We start from the raw sequence: 27,011 nt of genomic DNA, 5'->3' as shown, positions 1-27,011 counted from the left end.
GAAAACCTCAGATAGTATAGGTACCTAGTACTCTGAAGAAGAGCATTATTATCCACTACTAATGATTCTTATTTGGCTTTCAAAGGTCCCTAGTGAAATGTTCCCCATGAGATTTCTTATTCCCAATTATATTTTGCTGAGGTTAACACAAAAGTAACTGCTTTTACTAAATAAATGATCCTGGGAAAAAGTAAGACATCAGCCTGGGATTAAAAGATATTGTGGGTTATATAAAGAAGCAACACAGAGATGACTCAAGGTTAACTGTATTAAAAGTGAAAATCATATTTTCTACAGTCATGAAGTATCTTATAAAACTAGAACAACTGCAAGAGGTAATGACCTGAACTTGCTCAATCAACTAAGAAAATCACAGACTAGAACAGCAAGGAATCCAGTCTCTCTCACAAATCTTAGAAGTGAAGGCCCACAGAAGTTATTAAAGAACATAGCCAAGACACACATCTTGGTGGAAAACAGCCTAAACAAGCCTAGGGTCTAGGTCTTCTTACTAATCTCACTCCTCCCTTTCCATCACACTAGATGACCTGCTATGAATCACAGAAGTGACTCCCAGAATGGAATGTCCTCAGTAATTGAGAATGCCCTCTAAGATATCACATGCCAATTAACTGAGTTACAGTAATAGAAAAGTAAATAATTAAATTTACTTCATTTTAACATTTCAAAATATTGGCCCTTTATAGCCTCAAAAAGAAAAGGTACATGCATCATGTTTGTCATCATGCCCATTCAAAACTGCATGGCAAGCCACAATGTGGGGCATCTTGTTTGCTTAAAATGTATTTTCTAAAAAAAAAAAAAAAATGTATTTTCTTTTCACTTTCTTAGAAGAGCATTCCTCATCTCACCCATAAACTTAAATAACAGGAAAATTCAGACTCTACCTCTAGGACAAGCAAATTCCAGGGTCAATGAAAACACTGGAAGCACCATTTGGAATTCTGTAAAATTTGGAATCAGAACACCTGAAACCCCAATGAACCACTTTATTAACTCTCTGACCTCGCAGTCTCCTTGCATGTAAAATGAGAATGACATTATGTAACATGAATTAACAAGGTTTATCTGACAGTAATGTACATGAGCACACTTTATAAATTACAACATAAAACATGAAAATATAATCATACATATCACTTAGCAGCAACTATTTATACTTTAAATGAAAACCAAAATAAAAGTTAGTAATACACTGCCACAAAATATGCCATATTAGTAAATAATAATACCTAAAATCTAAATTTAGCTAACTTAAGAACATTACATATCTGAATACATTTAAAAAAAATACGACCTCTCCAAGTCTCAGAGTTAAAATTTTCTTAGTAAGAGGTCTTAACTTTCACGACAATGGTGAAATTTTAGATGTGTCTCACTCTAAGAAAAAAAATGTATTAAAGTAATGTACATTTGACTCTTGAACAATAGAGGTTTGAACTACACAGATCCACTTACATGGGGATTTTTTTCAATACAGTACAGTACTGTAAAAGTATTTTCTCTTATGTATTTCTTAATACAATTTTCTTTTCTCTAGCTTACTTTTTTTTTTTAAGATTTTATTTATTTATTCATGAGACACACAGAGAGAGAGGCAGAGACATAGGTAGAGGGAGAAGCAGGCTCCCTGCAGGGAACTCAATGTGGGACATGATCCCAGGACCTCAGGATCACACCCTGAGCCAAAGACAGATGCTCAACCACTGAGCCACCCAGGTGCCCCTTCTCTAGCTTACTTTATTGTAAGAATAAAATATATAACACATATAATATACACAACACGTTATTGGACTGTATGTATTACCAGTAAGGTTTCTGGTTAACAGTAGGCTATTTAGTAGTTATGTTCTAGCGGAGTCAAAAGTTACAGTGTATTTTCGACGGTACAGGGGGTTAGCACCCCTAACTCCCACACTGTTCAAGAGTCAATTCACAAAATTTTTAAATGAGGTCAATTATTTAAAGGAGATTTACCAAGATCTTCACCTCATTCAATCATTTGTTCTCCCAACATTTGCTGAGCCCTTATTATGTGCCAGGCACTATGCTAGGTGCTGGGTATACAATGGTGAGGAAAAATAGAGCTAGCCTATAGGTAAGTAGTTTAAGGGTTTTAAAGTATTAATCAATTCATTAAAAAGGGTATTATTTTTCAAGGAAATATCTGTGTATAAAGAAACATCTACAAACCTAAATACAAATTATTTTCAATTTAATCCAACTTAGTGTTGATCATTACATGGTTACTTTTCTGCATACCTGGTAATGCTTAGCAGCGATTTTCAATCCTTCATCATTATCCAGGTTCTGTTCTGCTGCAATCTGGCTAGCTAAGGCTGCACAATTGAACAACACACAGCTCTTTTCATATCCTAAGCTTGCAAGAGCTGTAAAAAATTAAGAAGGAAAAATTTATCAGATTATTTTTCTAAAGAAAATGAATGTTTCAGAGATTGGCTCTCACAAAAACAAGTTTCCAAATCTGTTTTCTCACCCAAAATAGTGCCCATATTTCTAACATTGTCCTGCCAGGCATTTATTTCCACAACAATATTCCCATCATCTAAAATTCAAAAGGTCAATGAGTTATTCTTTTCCTCCCTTTATGTCCACAATGCTGTTAGGTTCCAAATGAAAAGTCATTCTCTGTCAATTGTCACTTAAATTCAAATAAATTACTTCTGTTTTCTCATTGCCTCCCTCAAAATTCTATTCTCACCACATTCAAACCAGTTTTTCACTACTACAAACCTAACCCAATGCAAGCACCTCCAAGTCTCACTCCCTTATGCCAATACATCTCTCAGAAGGCTAGCAGATTATGTTGTTAAAATACAACTCTGATCAAGAAACTACACACTTCACATCCACTGGGACAGCTACTATCAAGAACAGCAACAAAAAACAACTGTGAGCAGACATGTGGAAGAAGTGGAACTGCTGTGCACTGTTGGTGGGAATGTAAAACACTGCAGCTGCTGTGGACAACAGTATGACAGTTCCTCAAAAAATTAGAAATAAAATTCCCATATAATCCAAAAATTCCACTTCTGGGTATATACCCAAGGAACTGAGAGCAGTCACAAAAAGGTATTCATACACCTGTAATCATAGCCAAAAGGTAGAAGAAACTGAAGTGTCCACTGATGGATGAACAGATAAAATGTGGCATCTACACATAATAGAATATTATTCAACCTTAGAAATGAAGGCAATCCTGTCACATTCTACACCATGGATAAGCCTTGAGGACATTATGCTAAGTGAAATATGCTGATCACAAAAAGACAAACTTACAGGCATACCTCATTTTATTGTGCTTTACTTTATTGGGCTTTGCAGATAATTTCATTTTTCACAAATTGAAGGTTAGTGGCATCAAGAAAGTCTATCAGTGCCATTTTCCAGCAGCATTTGCTCATTTTGTAGCTCTCTGTCACATTTGTTAAGTCTCACACAATATTTCAAACTTTTTCATCATGATTATTATATTTATTATGGTGATCTGTGATCAGTGGTTACAAGTCACAAAAGCTCAGAGGATGGTTAGAGTTTTTAGCAACAAAGTTTTAAATCAAGTTATATACAGCTTTTTAGATTGCACACAACAATCTGCAATATAGTATAAGTAACTTTTATACGCACTGAGAAACAGAACAGAGCTTTACATGTGAACAAAAATAGATTTCCATTCTCCTTCTTAGTACCCTAAAATTACACAATATTCCAATGAGTGGATAACCCAGGCTTTATTTAACCAACACATTCCTGAAGGACACTTAATCCCAATACTTGCTACTGGAGATGCCTTGATGAACTACTTCCTGCTCTATTTATGCTGTTTTTTGCTTCCCACTTCTTCCAGAAACTTGGTTCATCACTTAATCTATTTCACTTAATACCTCCTAATTCTGTCATCTGCACCTTATTCTCAGCCTGTCCATTTGGCATTAAAAATCCTTTTTCTTGATCTGGTCTCCCTCTCAGCATAATGCTCCATTGTCCTTAAATCTTTACCGCAAATTTTTTGAAATGACCAATCCATATTTGCTGTTTCCATTTCCTCACTTCTGTTCCACCCCTCAACCTGATGCAATCTGGCTTCTTTAACATGCACCTAGTGAAAGGTCTTTCATTGCCAAATCAAGTGACTTCTCCAACTTTACAAGATTTTACCTCTGCCACAATAATTCTGTCAATGATGTTCCAACCTGAATGAATATTAGTGACCTGGAGGTATTTTCAAAGATACTAATTCCACTGACGTACCTTGAAAATTCCTATCATATCTGGCATTTTGTATCTTTACATCTGTACCTTTCACATAATTCCTCAGGTAATTCTAATGTGCAGCCAGGTTCAGGAAACCATTAGACTACCTGACCTCTGAACCCCTTCTGGTACTCAATTCCATGTCTCTATTTTTCCCTGGTTCCTCTGAGATCTGAAAGCTTTTTCTCATCCTCCTTCCCAGGATGCTCATCCCCTGTTTCCCTTGAATGTTATATTCCCTAGCTCTGGCTTTTACATTTTCCCCAATCTATAGACTAAAAGAGGAGATAGATTTATTATCATTTAATGATAATTGTTCCTAAATCTAGGTCTCTACCACTTTTGAGTTTTAAATCCAGTTTCGAAATGCCAAAAAAAATGTCTACCCAGATATAACACAGAAAAGTCTAACTCAACTTGTCTACTGGAAGGAATAAATATCCAAAGAGTCAAATCAAGTTATAAATCTGAGAGTCAACCTTCAACTACTACTCTTTTCTGAAAGATAGCAGACCCAGTTAGTTTCAACTCTGAAATGTCACTCACACCCACTCCTTCTATGACCCACATATAACCACCTTGTCTAATCTCATTAACTCTCACCATGTACCTCACTGGTTCTGTCTGTATCCTCTAGTCTCTAGAGTTACACTTTCTGGAGTCACATCCCACTTCATTGAATCCTTGCCTTATGACCTTAAAAAGTCACTTAATCTTTCTAAACCAGTATGTTCAACTAGTAGTAATAGTGCCTTTCTTCATTGGGCTTTTGGAGAATTCAGTAAGATAATATGTGTGACGCCCCTTCCATAGTGCCTAGGCGGAATAAGGACTCAATGAACATTAGCTATTAACATATAAGAGAGAAGAGTACAAATTCATAGTATATTTCCAACTCTTCATAATCTACTTTTCAATGTCTTCACCCTCCATGATCCTCTATCCAACCTATAGTTTCGAGCCTTAACAATAATTACATTAATATACATTATATATAATTTGTACTGTAGGTTATTATATACTCTATAATGCATACATACTATAAATGTTACATGTAATTATGTATAAAAAAACAGTATTACTATTATTCACTGTAGCTAATATTTATTGTATACTCTTCTAAAGACTTCATGTGTATTCACTCATTTAATCCACACAAGAACCCAAAGTGATAAATAGTATTTCACAATACTATTTATTCCCCACTTCAAAAATGAGAAAATTAATGAACAGAGAGGTTTTTTTTTTTTTTAAATTTTATTTATTCATGAGAGACACAGAGAAAGATGCAGAGACATAGGCAGAGGGAAGAAAAGCAGGCTCAATGCAAGAAGCCCGATGCAGGACTTGATCCCGGAACTCCGGATCACACCCTAAGCCAAAGGCAGATGCCCAACCATTGAGCAACCCAGGCGTCCCGATGCACAGAGAGGCTAACCAGCCAAGCTAGTAGATCAAAAAAACCTTCACTCTTCTGACCTTTGGTTATATATTCTACCTGTAATGTTATTTCCTAGCTGGGAAAACAAATTTATCCTTCAGAGCCTAACTCAAACATCATTTTCTTTCAACAAGCAGAATTCATGTCTTCCTCATCTATGTTCCCATAACTTTGTTCATATACACATGTATACTACACACTCTATTTTAGAATGATCAGTTGTCTTCCTAGACAGACTGAATACAACTGTCTTATTCATTTTTATTTTTTTTAATATTTTATTTATTCACGAGAGAGAAAGAGGCAGAGACATAGGCAGAGAGAGAAGCAGGCTTCATGCACAGAGCCCGATGTGGGACTTGATCTCAGGACTCCAGGATCACGTCCTGGGCTGAAGGCAGGCGCTTAACTGCTGAACTGCCCAGGCATCCTTGTCTTACTCTTTTTTATAACTAGAACAGTGCCTGGCAAGGCATAGGCTCTCTACAAATATTTGGAAATAACATTAAAAGTTGAAATGAAAAAGAAAATAAAATATAAAAATTTTTATTATTTGCACAGAGTTGTTAGGAGAGCAATTTCAAAAACCTAAAATAACATATTTAGACCAAGTTTCTTATTATTTTTATAAAAATAATTACATACCCAATTTTACAGATCCTCCAAAAAGTGAACCTTTATCAAAAGCATCCTTCCAGGTAAATGTCAAGCAGATCTTGATAGAAAGAGAGAAAACAGAAAATTACCTTACCTTCCTGGATCTTATTAAATATTAGGTCTTTTGAAGAAAAATACACAATGAAGAAAAGGATCAATCTTGTCAAAATATTATCCTCTCTAGCCAACTAACTCCTTTCCCTTTTCTGGGACCATAAAATTTTCTTTTTTAAAAGTAAAATACTGGCACTAAGATATCTCTAATAGCCATTCTGCCTCAATAATTATACACACATTATTCTCTCCAGAAAACAGTATCTTATTCATCTTTACAGCATACAATGGCTTGAACAGAACAGAAACTTAAATGACGGTAAAATAAGCCAAGAGAGGCAAAGGCAACAAAGTCAGTACTACAAGTTTCCCAGAAGATAAAATTAAAAACTATTCCATGATGACAAAGTAGGAAAAGCATGACCTTTGGGAGAATAAGAGGAGATAATATTTCTTGATTTGGGTTGTACTTATACATATATATTCAAGCTATACACATGATATAGTCACTTTTGTATGTATGCTATATATAAATAAAAAGTTGATTTAATTTAAAAAAACTGCATCTCACTCTGCTTCTAAAATATCCCAAACATAAAGGTTAAAGAGAACCTACCCCCTTTAAAATTATGTACTGGAATCCCACACAAAAATTTTGCAACTCAGGATTAGAGAAATTTTCTATATACACAAAGCTAGAGAGAATAAAATAATGAACCCCATATAGCCATCACCAGTTCTGACCTTTTGTCCTTCTTGGTTCACCTGCCCCACCCCTAGCCCCCAAACATGTTTTTCCTCAAGTATTTTAAAGCAAGTTTCAAGATATTATGTCACCTGTAAAACTTCAGTACAAGAATGTTGACTTTTCATAAACTACATATTTTATTTTTTTTAAGATTTTATTTATTTATTCATGAGACACAGAGAGAGAGAGAGGCAGAGACACAGACAGAGGGAGAAGCAGGCTCCATGCAGGGAGCCTGACGTGAGACTCGATCCCAGGTCTCCAGGATCACACCCTGGGCGGAAGGCGGTACTAAACTGCTGAGCCACCCAGGATGCCCTCATAAACTACATACTTTAAAACTTAGAAATGTCACACAAACTAAAAACTTTTAACATGTCTCTAAAAAAAAAAAAACTAAGAAATCATCCATTTTCAATAGCTGGCTTTTAAGAGAAAGCATTCTTACCATGTAACATCTAATCATATCAGAACCTGCAACCTTATATGCAAACATAATTTGTGTCAAATTTTAAAACACATAAACTAAAACTAACACTTCCTCGATTATAGCTTCTTCCTTAATTCTGTAAAAACCAAAGGGAAGGACGTTATAGATTGTTAGTCAATAGATCATACTGATATGATCATATTGCAGGAAGAAAAAACAAAAAACACAGTCCAATGCTCCACAAAAATCCAGAAGTGACTACAGAATGACAGGAATAAAATTCCACGAGACTCTTCAAAAAGACACACAATTTGAGACACCTGGGTGGCTGAGCTGTAGAGCGTCTGCTTCAGCCGAGGGCATGATCCCAGAGTCCGAGGATCAAGTCCCACATCGGGTTCCCTGCATGAAGACTGCTTTTCTCTCTGCCTGTGTCTCTGCCTCTCTCTCTCTCTCTCTCTCTCTCTCTGTGTCTCTCATAAATAAATAAATAAAATCTTAAAAAAAAAAACAACCCACAATTCTTGTCAGATGTGCTTACTAGCTTCTAGCTTATATCAAAAGGTCTCATAAAAACATAAAAATAGTAAAGTGGCACCATTTATTTTAAAGACATACCATGTATGGGAGGAAACAGGTGATTTACCATTATTATTATATAATGTTAAAACAAATTAAAATCAATAACTTACTTGATTTTCAGAGAATGGGAATTTGGGTTCAATGGAACAAATCTGATCATAATATCTAAAAAACAGAAGAGAATTTATAATTACCAGAGCTAAATATTATACATATTTATATATATACAACTGGCTTAAGAATACATGAAAATTATTCATGCTTACTCTGAGTGGTCCACACACAAATTCAGTCATCTTAAAGTTCATAAACACTTTTTAACTTGTAAAACAGAACCTAAAATGCATGCAATAAAAAAAAACTGTGAACAAAAGACTCATACCACTAAAGAAAGATACTTATCAAGTATTATTGGCTAAAAGCAAACTAACATCTGGCGAGAACAAATGTATTTCTTAAAATACTATTTCTTAATAAGGTAACTGTTTATATCCATTGGGCAAATTAATATATCTGGTAAAATGACTTTTTCGAAGATTTACTTATTTATTTCAGAGAGCACACATGCAAGGGGGGAGGGAATGGCGCATAGGGGAGCAGAGGCCAGAGGGAGAGGAAGAAGCAGACTCCCCACTCAGCCCAGAGCCCAAAGCAGGACCTGATCGGATGACCCTGAGATCATGACCCAAGCCAAAATCAACAGCTGAATGCCCAACCCACTAAGCCACCACACCCTAAAACAGGTTTACTAACTTTCAAATATGCTTTGGTTATGTCCACTTCTATCTCTACCACTGTCACAATAGTTCATCAAAGCTTCCATCCTCCCTAGAAATAAACCCATGATTATATGGTCAATTAATCTTCAACAATGGAGGTTAGAATATCCAATGGAAAAAAGACAATTTCTTCAACAAATGGCATTGGGAAAACTGGATAGCAATAGGCAAAAGAATGAAACTGGACCACTTTCTTAGAGGGGGATAGTGAGCGAGGGGTGACAAAGGTGATGGGGATTAAGAAGTGCACTTGTCATGATGAGCACAGGGTGATGTATGGTGTTGAATCACTGTATTGTACACCTGAAACTAACACTGTATGTTAAATGGAATTAAAAACTTAAAGAAGAAGAAAAAAAAAAAAAAACTTAAAGAAAGGGCAGCCCCGGTGATGCAGCAGTTTAGCGCCACCTGCAGCCTGGGGTGTGATCCTGGAGACCCAGGATCGTGTCCCACGTCGGGCTCCCTGCATGGAGCCTGCTTCTCCCTCTGCCTGTGTCTCTGCCTCTCTCTCTCTATGAATAAATAAATAAAATTTTTTTAAAAATTTTTTAAAGATTTAAAAAAAAACAAAGAAAAAAGATAAGTGTACTCTATCCCCTTCACCTACTTCATCCATTTCTCCACCCACCTCTGGTGGTAACCATCAGTTTGTTCCCTACAGTTAAGAGTCTGCCTTTTGGTTTGTTCTTTTTTTCTTTGTTCATTTATTTTGTTTCTCAAATTCCACATACAAGTGAAATCATATGGTATTTGCGTTTTTCTGACTTATTTTGCTTACCATTATACCCTCTAGAGCCATCCATTTTGTTGCAAATGGTGAGATTTCACTCTTTTTTATGGTTGAGAAATACTCCATTGTGTGTATTGTGTGTGTACCGTATCTTCATTATCCATTCATCTATCGATGAACAGTTGGGATACTTCCATAATTTGGCTATTGTAAATAATGTTTGAATAAATATAGCAATGCATATATTTTTTTCAAATTAGTTTTTCATATTCTTTTGGGTAAATACCCAGTAGTGTAGTTAATGCATCATATGATAGGTCTATTTTTTAATGTTTTTGTAAGTGAATCAGAAAAGGGGCAGAGGGAGATAGAGAAAGAGAAAGATCTTAAGCAGGCTCCATGTCCAATGTGAAACCCAACACAGTGATTTCATGACCCTGAGATCATGACCTAAGCCAAAATCAAGAGTGGGATACATATTTAACTGATTCAGTCACCCAGGCACTGTTATTTTTAATTTTTTGAGGAACCTCCATACTGTCCTTCACAGTGGCTGCACCAGTTTGCACCAAAAGTACACAAGTGTTTCCTTTTTCTCCACATCCTCACCAACATTTGTTGTATATGTTTTTTATTTTAGCCATTCTGACAGGTGTGAGGTGGTATCTCATCATAGTTTTACTTTTTAAAGATTTATTATTTGAGGGAGAAAGCATGCATGCACACACGTGAAGAAGGGATGGACAGAGGGAAAGGGAGACAAGCAGACTTCCCACTGAGCAGGGAGCCGGTCACAGGGTTCAATTCCCAGGACCTCGATCATGACCTGAGCCTAAATCAAGAGGAGGACACTTAACCAACAGAGCCAGCCAGGCAACACTCATTATAGATTTGACTTGCATTTCCTTGATGATGTGTAATGCTGAGCATCTTTTCATGTGTCTGTTGTGCATCATGTCTTTTGCCCATTTTTTAACTGAATTATTTTGGGGGTGTTAAGATTTATAAATTCTTTATACATTTTGCACACACTACACTGGATATATCATTTACAAGTATCTTCTCCCATTCCATCGATTATCTTTGAGTTTTATAGATTGTTTCCTTTATTGTGCAAAACCTTTTTATTTTTATGTAGTCCTAATGATTAATTTTACTTTTGCTCCCCTTGCCTCAGAAGACACATCTAGAAAAAAATTGCTACCACTGTCAGAGAAGTTAGTCTATGTTCTCTTCTAGGATTTTTATGGTTTCAGGCCCACATTTAGGTCCTTAAGCATTTTTTTTTTTTTTTTTTTTTAAGATTTCTTTACCCAGGGCGCCTGAGTGGCTCAGTCAGTTGAGCACTTGCCTTTGGCTCAGGTCATGATCCCGGGTCCTGAAATAGAGTCCCGGATCAGACACCGTGGCTCAGCAAAGAGTTTGCTTCTCCCTCTACCACTCTCCCTACTGCTTGTGCTCTCTCTCATGTGCACTCACTCTCTCAAACATAAAAATACATTAAAAAAAAAAAAAAGATTTACCAATTTGAGAGAGAGAGAATGCAGAGGGGAGGAGCAAGGATAGAGAGAAAGAATCCCAAACAGATTCTAAGCTGAATGCAGAGCCCAATGCAGGGCTCAATCTCATGACCCCAAGATCACCACCCAAGGTGAAACCAAGAGTCGTATGCTCAACCAACTGGGCCACCCAGGCATCTCCCCTTTAATCCATTTTGAATTTATTTTTGTGTATGGTTTAAGAAAGTGGTACAGTTTCCCCAACATCAATTGCTGAAGAGACTTTTTACCAACTGATATTCTATCCTACTTTGTCGAAGATTAACTGACCACATAATTGTGGGTTCATTTCTGGGTTTTCTATTCTGTTTAATTGATCTATGTATCTATTCTGTGCCAGTACCAGACTGTTTGGATTATTACAGCTTTTTAATATAACATGAAGTCCAGAATTATGATGCCTCTAGCATAAGATTTCATGTTTATTTGAGAGACAGAGAGAGAGAGAGAAAGAGAGCGAGTGAGCACACACAAACAGGGGAAGGGGCAGACGGAGAAAGAGAAGTAGACTCTCTGCTACTAAGGGAGCAGACAGCCTTACCCAGGGCTCAATCCCAGAACTCCCAGATCACAACCTGAGCCGAAGGCAGATGTTTAACCAACTAAGCTACCCAGGCACCTTAGTTTTTCTTTTTCAAGATTGCTTTGGCTATTCTGGGTCTTTTGTGGTTCCATACAAACTTTAGGTTTGTTCTAGTTCTGTGAAAAATGCTGTTGATATTTTTGATAAGAACTACAATAAACGTGTAGATTGCTTTGGGTAATATAATTTTTTTTTTTTAATTCATGAGAGATACGCAGAGACATAGGCAGAGGAAGAAGTAGGCTCCATGCAGGGAACCCAATATAGGACTCGATCCTGGGACTCTAGTACCACGTCCTGAACCAAAGGCAGACGCTTAATCACTGAGCCACCAGGCGTCCCAGTATAGATATTTTTAACAATACTTGTTCTTCCAATCCATGAACGTGGAACTTTTTCCCATTTCTTTGTGTCGTCTTCAATTTCTTTCATCAGTATTCAGAGTACAGATCTTCATCTCTTTTCTCTTTAGGTTTATTCCTAGGTATCATATTATTTTTGATGCAATTGTAAATGGGATTTTTGTGTACGGGATGGAATGCCTTTTATATCTTGTTGTTGACTGCTGTGGCTAGGACTTCTAGTACTGTGTTGAATAAAAGTGGTCAGAGTGGCCATCCTTGTCACGTTCCTGACCACAGGGGAAAGAAAAGCTCTAAGTTCTTCCACATTAAGAATATACTTATCGGGATGCCTGGGTGGCTCAGTGGTTGAGCCCCTGCCTTTGGCATATGGAGTGATCAAGGAGTCCGTGATCAAGTCCCATATGAGGCTCCTTACATGGAGCCGCTTCTCCCTCTGCCTATGTCTCTGCCTCTCTCTCTTTCTATGTCTCTCATGAATGAATAAAATCTTTAAAAAAAAAAAAAAGAAGAATATACTTATCTTGATGAGCACTTAATGTACAGAAATGCTGAATCACTATATTGTATACTTGAAACTAACACTGTATGTTAACTATACTAGATTAAAAAAAAAAAAACCTTTGGGGGCACCTGGGTGACTCAGTTGGTTGGCCCTCTGCCTTCCCTCAGGTCATGATGCCACGGTCTTAGAATCAAGCCCTGCTTCGGGTTCTCTGCTCAGTGGGAAGTCACTTCTCCTGCTGCCTCTGCTCTTCCCTACCCACCCCCTCCACTCCCCCCCCTCACGCACGCTTCTCTCTCTCTCAAATGAATAAATAAAATCTTAAAAAAAAAAAAAACTTCTATCCTCGTTTGAATTAGACTAAATCAAAACGTCTCCTAGCCAACCTCCCTTGTCTCTTTGAGTCCTTTCTCATTTTTTGTTTTAAGATTTTATTTATATGAGAGAGAGAGAAAGGGCATGCACAAGTGGAGGGAAGCAAGGCAGAGGCTGAGGGAGAAGCAGACTCCCCACTGAGCTAGGAACCCGAAGCAGAACTCGATCCCAGAACCCTGGGATCATGACCTGAGCTGAAGGCAGACATTTAACTGACTGAGCCACCCACGAGCTCCTTCTCATTCTTTTCAATCTGTTCTCCACACAGCAGCCAGAATAATCATCAAACATGAAGGAGTCTTCTCTCTCATCAGGATGACCTTTGAGCTAGCAAAGGGGGATTGTGAGTAACCAAGGACAAGCCTTCTAACTGGCCTGTAATCTTTCCTTCTTCCCTTATCTTCTTCCCTTATCATGTTGAGGCAAATTTTTCAGGGGGAGGGGCAGCACATCTGAGACCAAGTTTTTGGCTGACATGGCCATGAGTTTGGTTACAAACAGAAAACAATTTAAGCTAAGTTTCTAACTATAAGAGAAAGGAGTTACAAACATGGGAAGAGAGATGGCTAGAATAAATTCTGTCGCTTCTGCTTGGAATTGGAGATATCAGTGTGAACTTATTTTTTAATATAGTGAAGAAATACAAAAACAGATATAAATGTGTGTGTGAGTGTATTTCCTAAATGTATATACTGAAAGGGCCTCGAAGCCCTGTTATACCTCAGCAGCAATAAGCACACCTAGAGCCCAGATGAGTAATATTCTGCTTTAGGAGCCAATACTCCTTTAAAAAATGGCAGATTCTATTCCTGAGACCAAGAAAATTCAAGATTCAAGCCTAAAGCATCTTGCTATGTGTCAGAGTTAAGGAAGTACTAAAAAAATAACATGTCAAAGACACAAGAACTAGCTTTAAGAGGCCCCTGCTAGCCAAATCCAGAAAAATTTAAATAAACAACAAATCATAAACCATTGAGGAAAATAAGAATACCAATCTGAAGCAAATAAAACAAATAAATATGTGAACAGCAAAGTGCTAACCTACTGTTCAATGCCACCTAGTAACACTAGAAGATATAACAGAGTTAGAAAAATCGCCAGTTGGCACCTTTCAGAGTATAATATCTGTTTTAGGTAAGATACATCACTGGCTGCTAAAGCAAAAAAGTTTGTTGAAAATAGAGTATTACAAAGACTCAAAATATCTCCCCATGAAATACTAATTATCAACATACTTATTAACTGTAAGGTCAATGGCCAGCCGAGGTGGCGCAGCAGTTTAGCACCGCCTTGCAGCCCGGGTGTGATCCTAGAGACCCAGGATCAAGTCCCATGTCAGCTCCCTGCATGGAGCCTGCTTCTCCCTCTGCCTGTGTCTCTGCCTCTCTCTCTCCCTCCTCTCTCTGAATAAATAAATAAAATCTTAAAAAAAAAAAAAAACTGTAAGGTCAAAACTGACAGATATCATCTTGACCAAGTGATAAAGTTAAACATTAGCAGCACAGGACAAATCAAAATCAAGTTCTTCCTGAAAGACACCAAAACAAAAAAACAAAAAGAAAACACAAGAGCTGCATTTTGGTGGTACTACTGTCCAAAAACGCATAAATGACAAGAAAATATAAGACAAACCCTGAGGGACAGTCTACAAAGTAGCCTGTACACTTTAAAAATGTCAAGGTTGTGAAAAACAAGGAAAAACAAAACTGTTCCAGACTGAAGGACACTAAAGAGCCAATTAAATGCAATGCAGGATCCTGGATTAGATCCCACACGTGTAAACATTATCGGGGGAACTGGCAAAATCTGGATGTGTTTTATGGATTAAATGGCAATTCAATGATAACTTCCTAATTTTGAAAGTTGTACTATGGTTATGTAGGAGAATATTCTTCTACTTAAAAAAATGAACTCTGGAAAAAAATGAACACTGAAATATTAAATACTTAAACTCTTTAATGGATTCCTATTATTCTTCAAATTACATACCAAATTTTTTTTTTTAATTTTTATTTATTTATGATAGTCACACACACAGAGAGAGAGAGGCAGAGACACAGGCAGAGGGAGAAGCAGGCTCCATGCACCAGGAGCCTGATGTGGGACTCGATCCCGGGTCTCCAGGATCAGGCCCTGGGCCAAAGGCAGGCGCCAAACCGCTGCGCCACCCAGGGATCCCCACATACCAAATTTTTGACAGAGTCTGGAATTATCTAGCCATCACTCAACTATTCGGCCTCATCTGAGAATATTCACTACACATTCTAGTCATTAGTCTATCTATGCTCACTCCTGGCTTAGGGCCTTCACCTATTTTTTTCTCTGAAAACTTTTTTTCTCTAGAAGTTTTTCTCTTTGCATGAGATTCTTTCCATCCGCCCCTCCCCACCAGCTCACATTCAAGCTCCCTCGAATGAGTAAATCTTTGAAACAAAACAAAAAAAAAAAAAAGTCCTCCTCTCATTCATTCATTCACTTGCCCTTTCAACAAATATAGACTAAGAATTTACAATGCACCAAACATAGCTCTAGGACATAGAAATTCAGCAGTTAAGTATTTACAATTTTGAGCCCTTGTAAAGCTTACTTTTAGAGGGATAGACAATATAGATAAGTAAAAATATAGTATAGAGGCCTCTGTGGCTCAGTTAGCTGTCTGCCTTAGGCTCAGGTCATGATCCCAGGGTCCTGGGATGAAGTCCCAAGTGGGGTTCCCTGCTCAACAAGGAGTCTGCTTCTCCTTCTCACTCTGCCCCTCCTCCTGCTCTCGTGCACACACTCTCTCGCTCTCCAATAAATAAAATCTAAAAAAAAAAAAGTAAAAATAGATTATAGAGAAAAAGAAGGAAGAAGGACAAAGTGTTATAGGGGATAATATGAGAAAACCGGGGTCTTGGGATACCTGGGTGGCTCAGTGGTTGAGTGTCTGCCCTAGGTTCAAGGTGTGATCCTGAGCTCCCAAGATTGAGTCCCTCATCGGGCTCCTCACAGGGAGCCTGCCTCTCCCTCTGCCTCTGTCTCTCATTAATAAATAAATAAAATCACAAAAAAAAAAAAAGAAAAAAAGAGACTGGGGTCTTGAATCACTATATGTGGTTACTTGTAAAAATCTAAAACATCATAAATAACAGAGAAAGCAAGAAGGAGGTGATGTGATGAGGCAAGTAGATAAGTAAGATAAAAGCATTACCAGTCAATGGAAGATCAAGTGCCAAGAAGCTGGGACAGGAGTATCACTGAAAATATCCTGCCATGGCAAGCAGGCCAGTAAGGTCATAGAACAAGTGCAGGAGAAAACAACAGTAAGAGATGGAATCAAAGTAGTAATGAGGTCTTGAGTACAACTCTAAGACTTTGGCTTCTACTATATACAGTAAGAAGAGGAACCATCAGAGAGTTTGGACAAAAGAATAACATGAGCTAACCTATTTTCGCAGAGTCATCATCCATGGCTGCTGTGTGCAAAACTGATGTGCAATTGTGCAAGAGCAGAAGAGAGATCAGTCAGGAAGCTATTACTGTAATCCAGTCAAGAGATGATGGTAGCGGGGTGCCTGGGTGACTCAATTGGTTGGGCATCTGACTTCGGCACAGATCATGACCTCAGGTTCCTAAGATCAAGCCCTGTGTCAGAGCCCCACATCAGGCTCCCTGCTCAGTGGGGAGTCTGCTTCTCCCTCTGCTCCTCCCCCCTTGCTTGTACACTCTCTAGCAAATAAATAAATAAAATCTTAAAAAAATAAAAAAAAAAAGATGATGGTAGCATGGACCAGGGTGTTCTACAGTGGTGGCAGAAGTTATAAGGGCAGGGATGCCTGGGTAGCTCAGTGGGTTAAGCTTCCATCTCTTCATTTTGGCTCAGGTCATGATCTCATCATGGGTCTTGGGATCAAGCCTTGCATCAGGCTCCCTGCTCAGCATGAAGCCTGCCTAAAAGATTCCTTCCCCCTACCCCTTCCCCCACTCATGTGTGTCTGCCCACACTCTCTCATAAATAAATAAAATCTTTAGTAAATAAGATGAAATCTTTAAAAATATATAGAAAAAAGTATAAGGGCAGTCACTCTAACTCCTGTTTTAAATTAGTTCCCCTCTCCCTTTATAATCTCTTAAGCCTCTGAACTCTGCCTTCATAGAATTTATCACAGTTTGTAATATATTTACTTGTAAAATTATGTTAAATGTCTTTTCTCTCAAAGGATTCTAAGCTCCCTGAGAGCAGAGACTGGGTCTCTTTGCTAACCATTTTATTGCAAGCCTCAAACAAATCAGTAAAATGCAAAGTTTTTAAAAAGTAACTTTTTTCCTTATCTCTGAAAAGTAAAACTCAAAATTCTGTTTTGAGAATGAACAGGAGCTACTAAAGAAAATGCCTAGGACAGAACAGCAAGTACCAAGGGCCTGAGGCATTAGAAGGCAACGGTGTGCCTGAGGAGATGCATGGCACAGTAAGAAGGCCCATATGGCTATAGGGTGGGGATTTACAAACTTTTTCTGAGAAGGGCTATTGCAGGCTTTGCCAAGCAAAAGGCAAAACCAAGGATAATGTGTAGGTCCTTATATAACAACAAAGAAAAGTCCTGCCTGACCTATAGCTTCTTTATCTAAGTTAGGCCATCTTAGGGGGCACAGTAGGTCCAACTGTCATTAGCTGGAGCCATTTCCAAAGGAATAGTATCCAGTCTGGTAAAGAGGGTCCCAATACAGTCAGCTTCACTCTTGGCCCTAGTGACACCCAAATTCCAGCACACCCTTGTCTTCTCCCAGAGAGCCGTCAAGAGCCGTCATCTCAACTTGGGCAGCTGGCTCAGCGGCTGGAGACAAGGCAATTTGCTGAGTCACCAATTCCCAGTCTGAGATTCTACATTCACTGCCAAGTGTAGGTGGCACCAAAGCAAACCCTGGGCAGCAGTGAGATGTGACCAGCAGCTAGGGAGGAAGGCGCTGGGAATAAAGGAGATCCGACAGAAGGGAACACTCCAGCAAGGTCTCCAAGGCTCACAGCCCTAGTCCACTAGAGAAGTGGCTGTGGACAATACAAAAATAGGCAGCTGGGCAGGCCTTAGTTTGCTGACTTCTGTTCTAAAGAGTAAGCAAGAAGCTACTTTCTCTGCAAATGGATCAGGAAAAAAAGAGAAAGGCAACAGAATGTCCAAAAATTTTTTTAACTACTCTATTCAAAGTTTTGGGGGTCAACTCTCAAAACTTAAGTTGTGTAGGGAAACAGTGGATTTACAGCCTATACTTGAGTGACCAGAAGTTATATGGAATCCTCAAAAATTATAAAATTTATATAAAACTTATTATAAAATTTATATTAAAAATTATAAAATAAAGTACTATGGGACAGCAGTCATTGGAAATCAACAATATCTGACTCACATGGAGTAAACTCCAAGAGAGACCAACTAATGCTTTTCAAAGAAAGCAGCCATTGATAACTGCAGTTACCACAGGCAAAATGCTGTTCCTACAGTAGCACTAAATACAATGAACTACTCCTTAAAAAAATTCCATCATACCACCCCTTGTAATTCAACCTTGATCTCAGGTCTCAAAATTCCAAGAGAGGGAACAGGAACAGAAACAAAAGAATCTACCCACTTCTCTATCATTTAAATATGATTTACTAGATCAGCAGATTCTAGCTCAGGCTATACCTCTAATAAGGAAGAAAGCAAACCAGGGTCCTATACCAGAGAAGAAAGAGAGGGGAAGGGAGGGGAAGGGAGGGGAAGGGAGGGAGGGGAGGGGAGGGGAGGGAGGGGAGGGGAGGGGAGGGAGGGGAGGGGAGGGGGGGAGGGGAGGGGAGGGGAGAGGAAAGAAGGCAGTCCCAGTGGCTCAGTGGTTTAGCACCGCCTTTAGCCCGGGCGTGATCCTGGAGACCCTGGATTGAATCCCACGTTGGGCTCCCTGCAAGGAGCCTGCTTCTCCCTCTGCCTGTGCCTGTGTCTCTGCCTCTCTCTTTCTCTGCCTCTCTCTTTCTCGGTGTCTCTCTTGAATAAATAAGTAAAAATCTTTTTTTAAAATTGAAAAGGAAAGGAAAGGAAAGGAAAGGAAAGGAAAGGAAAGGAAAGGAAAGGAAAGGAAAGGAAAGGAAAGGAAAGGAAAGGAAAAGGAAAAGGAAAAGGAAAAGGAAAAGGAAAAGGAAAAGGAAAAGGAAAAGGGAAAGGGAAAGGGAAAGGGAAAAGGAAAAGGAAAAGGAAAAGGAAAAAGGGAAAGGGAAAGGGAAAAGGAAAAGGAAAAAGGAAAAGTGTGTTATGGGAAATAATGCTACAAAGAACCCAAACATACCTTTAATATTTTAGAAGTACTTTTTTTTATCAATTATAAAACCCTAAACTTGCTTGGGCTTGCAAGTCAGATGACCCTGAGTTTGAATCCCAACTCCACCAACTCAGAGCCGTTTTGACTATGTGCAAATTATGAATAACCTCTCCAAACCCTTCGTAATGTGAGGTAATAGATCAGTGAATTTAAGCATGTGGAAAAAGATTATACAATACATGCTAAGTACTTAACATAGTGTTGATGTATAGTTTATGTGACATAAATGATAGCTATAGATTATTATTTTGCAGCTATTCAGAAGTACCTTTATACGTTCCCCAATAACTTTATAAACTTCAGTCACCTTAGAGCAAATATCCATAGCTCAATTTTTAAAAGCTCACAGGGGAAAAAAAAAACCTAGGAAATGAATTCATCCTTTTGAACATACAAAGGGCAGGTATAGAACAAACTCCCATTAGAAATTCTAGTTTTAGGGGCACCTCTCTCTCTCTCTGTGTGTGACTATCATAAATAAATAAAAATTTTAAAAAAATGTCAATGAAAATACTAATATCAAAACCTATGGATGTAACCAAAAGACTGAGAAAAAGCATGTAGTCCTTAAAAAAAAGGTATCAGAAAAACAAAAGATGAAAAGATAATCATTCAATACAAAAAGAAAGGGGAAAAAGAAAAATGAGTAACAAACGCAGAAAACAAACCAAAAAAACATACACTAAGTTAAGGTTTGTATTTATTTATTTGAGAGAGAGGGAGGAAAGACAAGCCAGGGGAGGGGCAGAGGGACAAGCAGGGTCCCCGTGGAACAGGGAGCCGGACTCTAGGCTCCATCCCAGGACCCTGAAATCATGACCTAAATCGAAGTCAGACAGTTAACCAACTGAGCCACCCAGATGCCCCTCGATTTGTTTTGTTTTGTTTTGTTTTTTGTTTTGTTTTGTTTTGTTTTAAAAAAAAGGTAGGGACCAAGCCCTTAGCAAATTTGACCACTGGGGAAAATCACATGTAACACATGCACATTAGGAATAAGAAAAAATTACAACTACTGATTATAAAAATAAAACATTTCGCAAGCATTTCTGTATGACAAACATCATAAAAACAATTAAGAAACAAGACTTAAGGGATCCCTGGGTGGCGCAGCGGTCTGGCGCCCGCCTTTGGCCCAGGGCGCGATCCTGGAGACCCAGGATCGAATCCCACGTCAGGCTCCCGGTGCATGGAGCCTGCTCCTCCCTCTGCCTGTGTCTCTGCCTCTCTCTCTCTCTCATTCTGTGTGACTATCATAAATAAATAAAAAAAATAAAAAAAATTAAAAAAAAAAGAAACAAGACTTAAATATGGATATTTACAATACACATGATGGGAAAAGGATAAACAACCAGAGGGTAGCCTGGTGGCCCAGTGGTTTAGTGCCACCTTCAGCTCAGGGAGTGATCCTGGAGACCCAGGATCGAATCCCACATCAGGCTCCCTGCATGGAGCCTACTTCTCCCTCTGCCTGTGTCTCTGCCCCTCTGTCTGTGTGTGTGTGTGTGTGTGTGTGTGTGTCTCTCTCATGAATAAGTAAAATCTTAAAAAAAAAAAAAAAAAAAAAGAAGAAGAAGGAAAAAAAAGGATAAATAACCAGAAAATGTAAAAGCTCCTAAAAATCAGTAAGGAAAAAAAAAAAACAAGCAACCCAGAAAATGTGCAAAGAAAAAGAACAGACCATTCACATTAAAAGAAACTAAGTGACCAGTAAATATAAGATGTTCTACCTCAGAGAAATCTGGGCAATGTAGCGAAAACAAGATACCATCTCTCACCCATCATTTCACAAAAAGCAATAATTTAAATTATTAACTAGCAAGTATCAGCAAAAATGTGGAGGAATAAAAAATTCACATATTCCTGCTGATGGGAATGCAAGTTGATAAAACTACTGCGGAGAGCCTGTTAACTGTCTTCCAGTTAACCAGAGATCTGAATAAACATCCTTCTCTGTTTCCTCCCAAAATTCCATTTAAAAAAGGAATAAAATATTTAAAAAATGTAAATGCACGAGGAGAGACAATGGGAAACAGCATAATAGTATACAAGAGGTTTCAGGAAATTTTCTAAAAGGTGAGAAGTGGATGAATGAAGCAGAGAAAGAAAGCAGAAAATCTGACTGCCTAGAGGGGAGGGAGCTAACGAAATATAAACCAAATCATGCAAGAGGAGCCAGAAATTAAGAAACATGAGATACTCAAGGAAAGAATCTAGCATGAGTCTGGGAAGAGAAGGTATGCTTGAAAATCTTTGAAAGACACCTTTAGTCTCCCAGCTCCACTCCTCTGAGGAAAATGTTAGGGATATCTAGCACAGCTAAGGTGGGAAGAAGCAGACCGAGAGGCTATGGCTGGAGTGCTAACTGCCTGCATCATTCTCTCTCCTCCCTCACTAACAGAACCCCAGATTTCAGGTGGGTATATGACTGCCCTTAATAAAAATTCCTTTTTCTATCCTCCTAGATGTGGACATATATGAACAGCCAATAACATATGAGTGGGGTTTTGGAGGCAGTTTCCAGGAAATATTCCAGAAACTGAGCCTTCTGCCTCCTTTCTCCCTTCTTCTTTCCTACTATCTGAAACTTGGGTATGACTACTATCTGGGCTTTGAAAACGACTCTCAGTTTATAGAACAGATAGCTGGAAGACACTCAATCAAGCCTGATGAACTTCACAGAACCACTATACCATCCCGACAACCAGAATTACCTCCAGCTTTCTACACAAGAATACAATTTAACTCACTGATAATTTAAAATCTAGTACTTGCAGCTAAATCCAACCCTAATACAAGTATCACACTAAACTAGGTGGTATAAGACTGCATATATGATTGCTAAAATCCCCAACCTCCATTCCCCTATATCAAATTTCAGAAAGTTGACAACCAGGCTTTTTCATAGAAGACTGGAAGCTTTCTCTCTAAAAAAAACCTAACTGCCACAAAAGACACAGGCACTGATATCTGAAGTTTCCTTCCAAAAAAAAAAAAAAAACAGAGCATGGTTTCCCTCTGATCACCCTAAAGTTTACCAAGGCTCTTCTGATCAATTTTTAGTTAAATAAACTTTGTAAAATATAATGTCCATTCTCAATATCATACTTACAAGTACAAATGGATATTTTAGGAAATCTTAATAGATCTCTATGAGTTAGTAATAATAAAAAGACAAATCCATCACAGGACCTCTATATTGTGCTGGGTACCAGGACTTATCAAGCTAGCTTCTATTCTTCAGAAATTAGCTCCAACCTTCTGATTCAAAAATTTTATTAAAAGTTCATTAAATTAGGAGCACCTAGGTGGTTCAGTCAATTAAGCATCCAACTCTTGATTTCAGCTCAGGTCATGATCTCAGGGTCATGGGATGAGCACTGCTCTTGGCTCCATGCTCAGCTGGCTCAATAGGAAGTCTGCTAACATTTTCTCCCTCTCCCTATCCCTCTGCCCTTTTACCAGCTTGCATGCACATGTGCTCTAATAAATAAATAAATAATTTAAAAAAAATAAAATAAAAAGTTCACCAAGTTCAAAAAATGTAAATTAACATTCAGTTTACACAATTGCCGAAACATAATTATTAAAGTTAGAGATTCAAAAAATAAAAATAAAGTTAGAGATTCCAGAGACACCTGGCTGGCAAGTATGCAACTCTTGATCTCACGGTCATGAGTTTGAACTCCACGCTGGGTGTGGAGCCTACTTTAAAAAAAAATTAAATTCTAAAGACGCCTGGGTGGCGTTCTGCCTTCAGCCCAGGGCGTGATCCTGGAGTCCTGGGATCCAGTCCCACATTGGGCTCCCTACATGGAGCCTGCTTCTCCCTCTGCCTATGTCTCTGCCTCTCTGTGTCTATGAATAAACAAATAAAATTTTAAAAAAATAAAATAAAATGTGAGGGTGCCTAGGTAGCTCATTGGGTTAAGCATCTGCCTTCAGCTCAGGTCATGATCCCAGGGTCCTGGAATCAAGTCCTGCATCAGGGTCCCTGCTCCTCGAGGAGTCTGCTTCCCTCGCTCTCTCTACCCCTCTCCCCTTGCTCATGCTCTCTCAAGGTTTCATTCTCTCTCTCTCAAATTAATTAATAAAATTTTTTAAAAATAAAAATAACAAAATATCAAAAAATAAAGATATTCTTCTTGCTTGACTGTCTCACAACTGTTTCATTTTTATAGCATACATGCTCAAGGAAATTTTATACACACTTCCGTGTTAAAATTTAACAGAATGTAGCCTATCTATTAGCTTATCCTAACACACTAGAAGGGCAAGAAATGAAAAAAATACATAGTTGTTAAATGAATGGGCTAGAAAAGGGTAATACAAATATGACTGATGACACATGGTTAGTTTCAAAGACACTATCTCCACAACAGCTCTAGTACCTAGGAATAGTTCTCACATTTATGCCTGAGAAAAGAATAAGGATTGAACAAATGAGTGAAGATTTTAAGGTTCGCAGCAAAATCCTATTGAAATCGCCATCCCCTCTTTTCTTTTAGCCTTAAAATTGAGCACCAATTGTCTCTGAAAACTCCAAGCTCCTTAAGAGTTAGGGCCAAATTTTATCTACTTAACAAGACTGTCATCACAATGTCATAGCACCGTCATGCTTTTTAATACTACTGGTAGAAAATTCTCATTGAATACTATTTTGTCTACATAAAAATCACTTTGGAGATTTTCTTAAAGTATGTTAGTTCTAAAAAATGGCTAAGAATTCCTAGGTTACCTTAACAAAGTTTTCAAACTAAGTACCAAACTAATGATCTTTGCAACCAACAGTCACATCTTTAAAAATGACAGCAAAGGGTCACAATCTCTCTGAGCAGTCTAGTCAATATACTCCTTTTGGGGAACCAGCCCTTTCCCAATCCACATTAATACCGCTCTGATCCATGTGGGATGGAAAAATTAAACCAGCAAAGTGACTCTGGCAAGAGCAATTAAATTAGCCTATTTCCCCTATTTCCCATTATCATAAATGGGCACAAGCCAATCCAATCAGAGACCTCCCAAGGACTTTTTTTTTTTTTTTTAAGATTTTATTTATTCATTCATGAGAGACAGAGAGAAGCAGAGACATAGGCAGAGGGAGAAGCAGGCTCCATGCAGGGCGCCCGATGCGGGACTCGATCCTAGGACCCCGCGATCACGACCTGAACCGAAGGCAGATACTCAACCGCTGAGCCACCCAGGCGTCCCCTCCCATGGACTTTTGCCAGAGAGGAGAAAAGCACTGTCCTATTTAAGATCCTGAGTACTCTAGACCACTGTAATTACAGTAGAGCTGCGAGGGGGCATGTCTCCAAAACAGGGACAAAGCTCACCTCTACTTAGGGAATCATCAGGGATGCAAGATGATCTCCAGTGATGTTTAAGGCTAAAGAAGCAATATTCCTAGACTTTTCAGACACGAGAACAAACTAGTTGGGCTTCTCTTTGCATCCTAATACAGCTGTTTCCCTGTGAAACAAGCAGGACATGTTCCACATAGGAAATGAGACACACTACCAAGTAGGCAAAAGGAAGTTTTTTACAAAAAAAGTACTATAAGAATGTCGTCGTCCTATCCTAAAAGTACCACAAACGGAACCCTCGTAAAATACAGCAGGAGTTCGTAGGCGTCTGTTTTTGTTAAGGTAACAAATCCACTCCATGTGCAAACCTGCTTGTGAACAAACTGATTTTAAACAACCGATCTTGAACACTCTGTCACTGAAGCTCAATAATCGTAGCTCCTAACCTTTGTGATTCTCCGTCATTCGATCATGATGAATCTAAGAAGACGGCTCATCTCGAATTAAAAGAAATGTAGTAAGTACTAGACGTTCGTTCCAGGGCCCCAAATCCCACTCCTTCAAGCAACGACTATTATTACGAAAGCTCAACCTGGCCAAGAAAGTTTTCGCGGTGATGCAAGAAACGGGGGTCGGGGGGAGTCCCGAAGACCCCAAAAAGTGAGAATTCGTTCGAGGAAGATGTGGCAAGAGAGTGCAGTCGGGGCCGACCGTGCGTCCCAGGTGGACGGTGGCCGAGCCCCAGCCGACCAGGGGCTGCGGCGCTGGGGCGTGCGGGGCCGGTAGGGGAGCGGCCCGGGGAGCCGCGGAGCGGGGAGAGGGGAGCAGGGCCCGCCGGCCGCTCCCGCTCACCGGGAAGGAATGCGGGCCGCACCTACGCCGGCCCGGGCGGGGCGGGGCGGGGCGGGACGGCGACGGCGACGGCGACGGCGACGGCTCCGGCGACGGCTCCGGCCGCGGGGGCGAGGGAGGCCCCGGAAAGGCGCAGGAAGCCGCGGGGCAGCCGGCCCGGACCACCTTCCCGCCGCCGGCCCGAGGCCCACCCACCTCAGGAGCGTCTCGAGCGCGCCCTCGTGCTTGTCCAGCGGGCGTCCGAGCGCGGCCCGGCGCAGCTTGCTGAGCTCCTCCGCCGCGCGGCAGTACTGGGCCTGCTCCTCGCCGCCGCTCGGGTACGTCTGCTGGATGAACTTCACCAGCGGCTTGGCCAGGTCCACCTCCGAAGTCTTCTTCAACTGTACCGAGATGAACGTCGCCATGGCGAGCACCTCGGCCGCTGCTCGGGCCGCAGAGACCGCGGCGCGGTGAGGAGAGGCGGGCGGGCGGGCGGGCGGGCGGGCGGACCAACTAGCCGACGGACGGGATCTCCGCCGGGGCTTTGGGTCCGGCCACTTCCGGGAGCCCCCACGCAGGCGCAGTCGGCGCGTCGCCGGGGTCACGTGAGGCAGCCGGCCCGGCCGCGTCGGCTGGGCCCCGCCCGGCGTGCGCCGCGCGGCGAGGAGCTGGCTCTTCCCGCGCGTGCTGTTCCCGGCCTCCGGCTCAGCGCTGCGGCGGCCGGCCGAGCGCTTTCGCGTGCAAGTCACTGTTGCTCCGCTCGCACAGCTCTGAAGTAGGTGCTGCCACCGTGCAGTCTCAGGGTTATTGTGACCTATGGCAGTTCACTGAAGGGGCTGCTAAGCACAAAGACTGATGCGCAGTGAGCCGGCGGAGCCAGTTTCCTGCCACCGTGCAGCTCACGGTCAGCTCAGGCAGGGCGCAGGTGCTAAGGTGGGCAAGGCATGGTACGCACGCAGCACGGGGTGTTTGGGATGTGCGGTAGTAGGGCCCCATGGGAGAACCTGATTTAAACAGGATGATTAGAGAAGGCGTCTCTGGGAAGGTTAACGTGCGACCTGCGGCGTGACCCGGGCTTGGCATTGGAAGGGAAGAGCGGCGAGGCAGAGCCCCCCAGGTCAAGTGAGCGCAAGTGCAGGGGCCCCAGGGCGCAGGCACCGCCCTTGTTCTGGGAGTTGAAGCAAACTGTGGCAAAAATGTGAAGACCCTGTGGGGAATGGAAAGAAATAAAATGGGAGGGGTAAGCAGGCATCCATCGATCACAGCTTTAGAGGCCTAGTTAAAGAATCTGTGTTATAGAATAAATGCAAAGGAAGCGATAAATGGAATTTAGGCAATATTGGCATGATAGAATTTATTGTATTTTTTATTTACTTGAGAGAGACAATTCATGAGCGAAAGAGAGCAGGAGCAGGGGGAGAGGGGGAGGGAAAGGGAAAGGAAGAA

The 27,011-nt window shown here is 40.1% G+C and overlaps 1 protein-coding gene across 1 annotated transcript in view; it reads right to left on the bottom strand.

The window, feature by feature from the left end:
- PDCD6IP (programmed cell death 6 interacting protein) overlaps positions 1–26,057 on the bottom strand; it is an 85,156-nt gene extending 59,099 nt beyond the window's left edge. The window contains exons 1-4 of the mRNA XM_055321145.1: positions 25,782–26,057; positions 8,319–8,373; positions 6,383–6,452; positions 2,284–2,411 (exon numbers count right to left, since the gene is read on the bottom strand). Of these exons, the coding sequence (XP_055177120.1) occupies positions 2,284–2,411; positions 6,383–6,452; positions 8,319–8,373; positions 25,782–25,990 (462 nt within the window). The 5' untranslated portion in view covers positions 25,991–26,057. The remainder of the gene's footprint in view (positions 1–2,283; positions 2,412–6,382; positions 6,453–8,318; positions 8,374–25,781) is intronic.
- Positions 26,058–27,011: the final 954 nt, after the last annotated feature.

This window comes from Nyctereutes procyonoides, unplaced genomic scaffold (genome assembly GCF_905146905.1).
Source record: "Nyctereutes procyonoides isolate TBG_1078 unplaced genomic scaffold, NYPRO_anot_genome, whole genome shotgun sequence".
NCBI classification, from domain to species: Eukaryota; Metazoa; Chordata; class Mammalia; order Carnivora; family Canidae; genus Nyctereutes; species Nyctereutes procyonoides.
The sequence above is the reverse complement of the archived record's forward strand: the minus strand, read 5'-3'. Positions and strand labels throughout refer to the sequence as shown.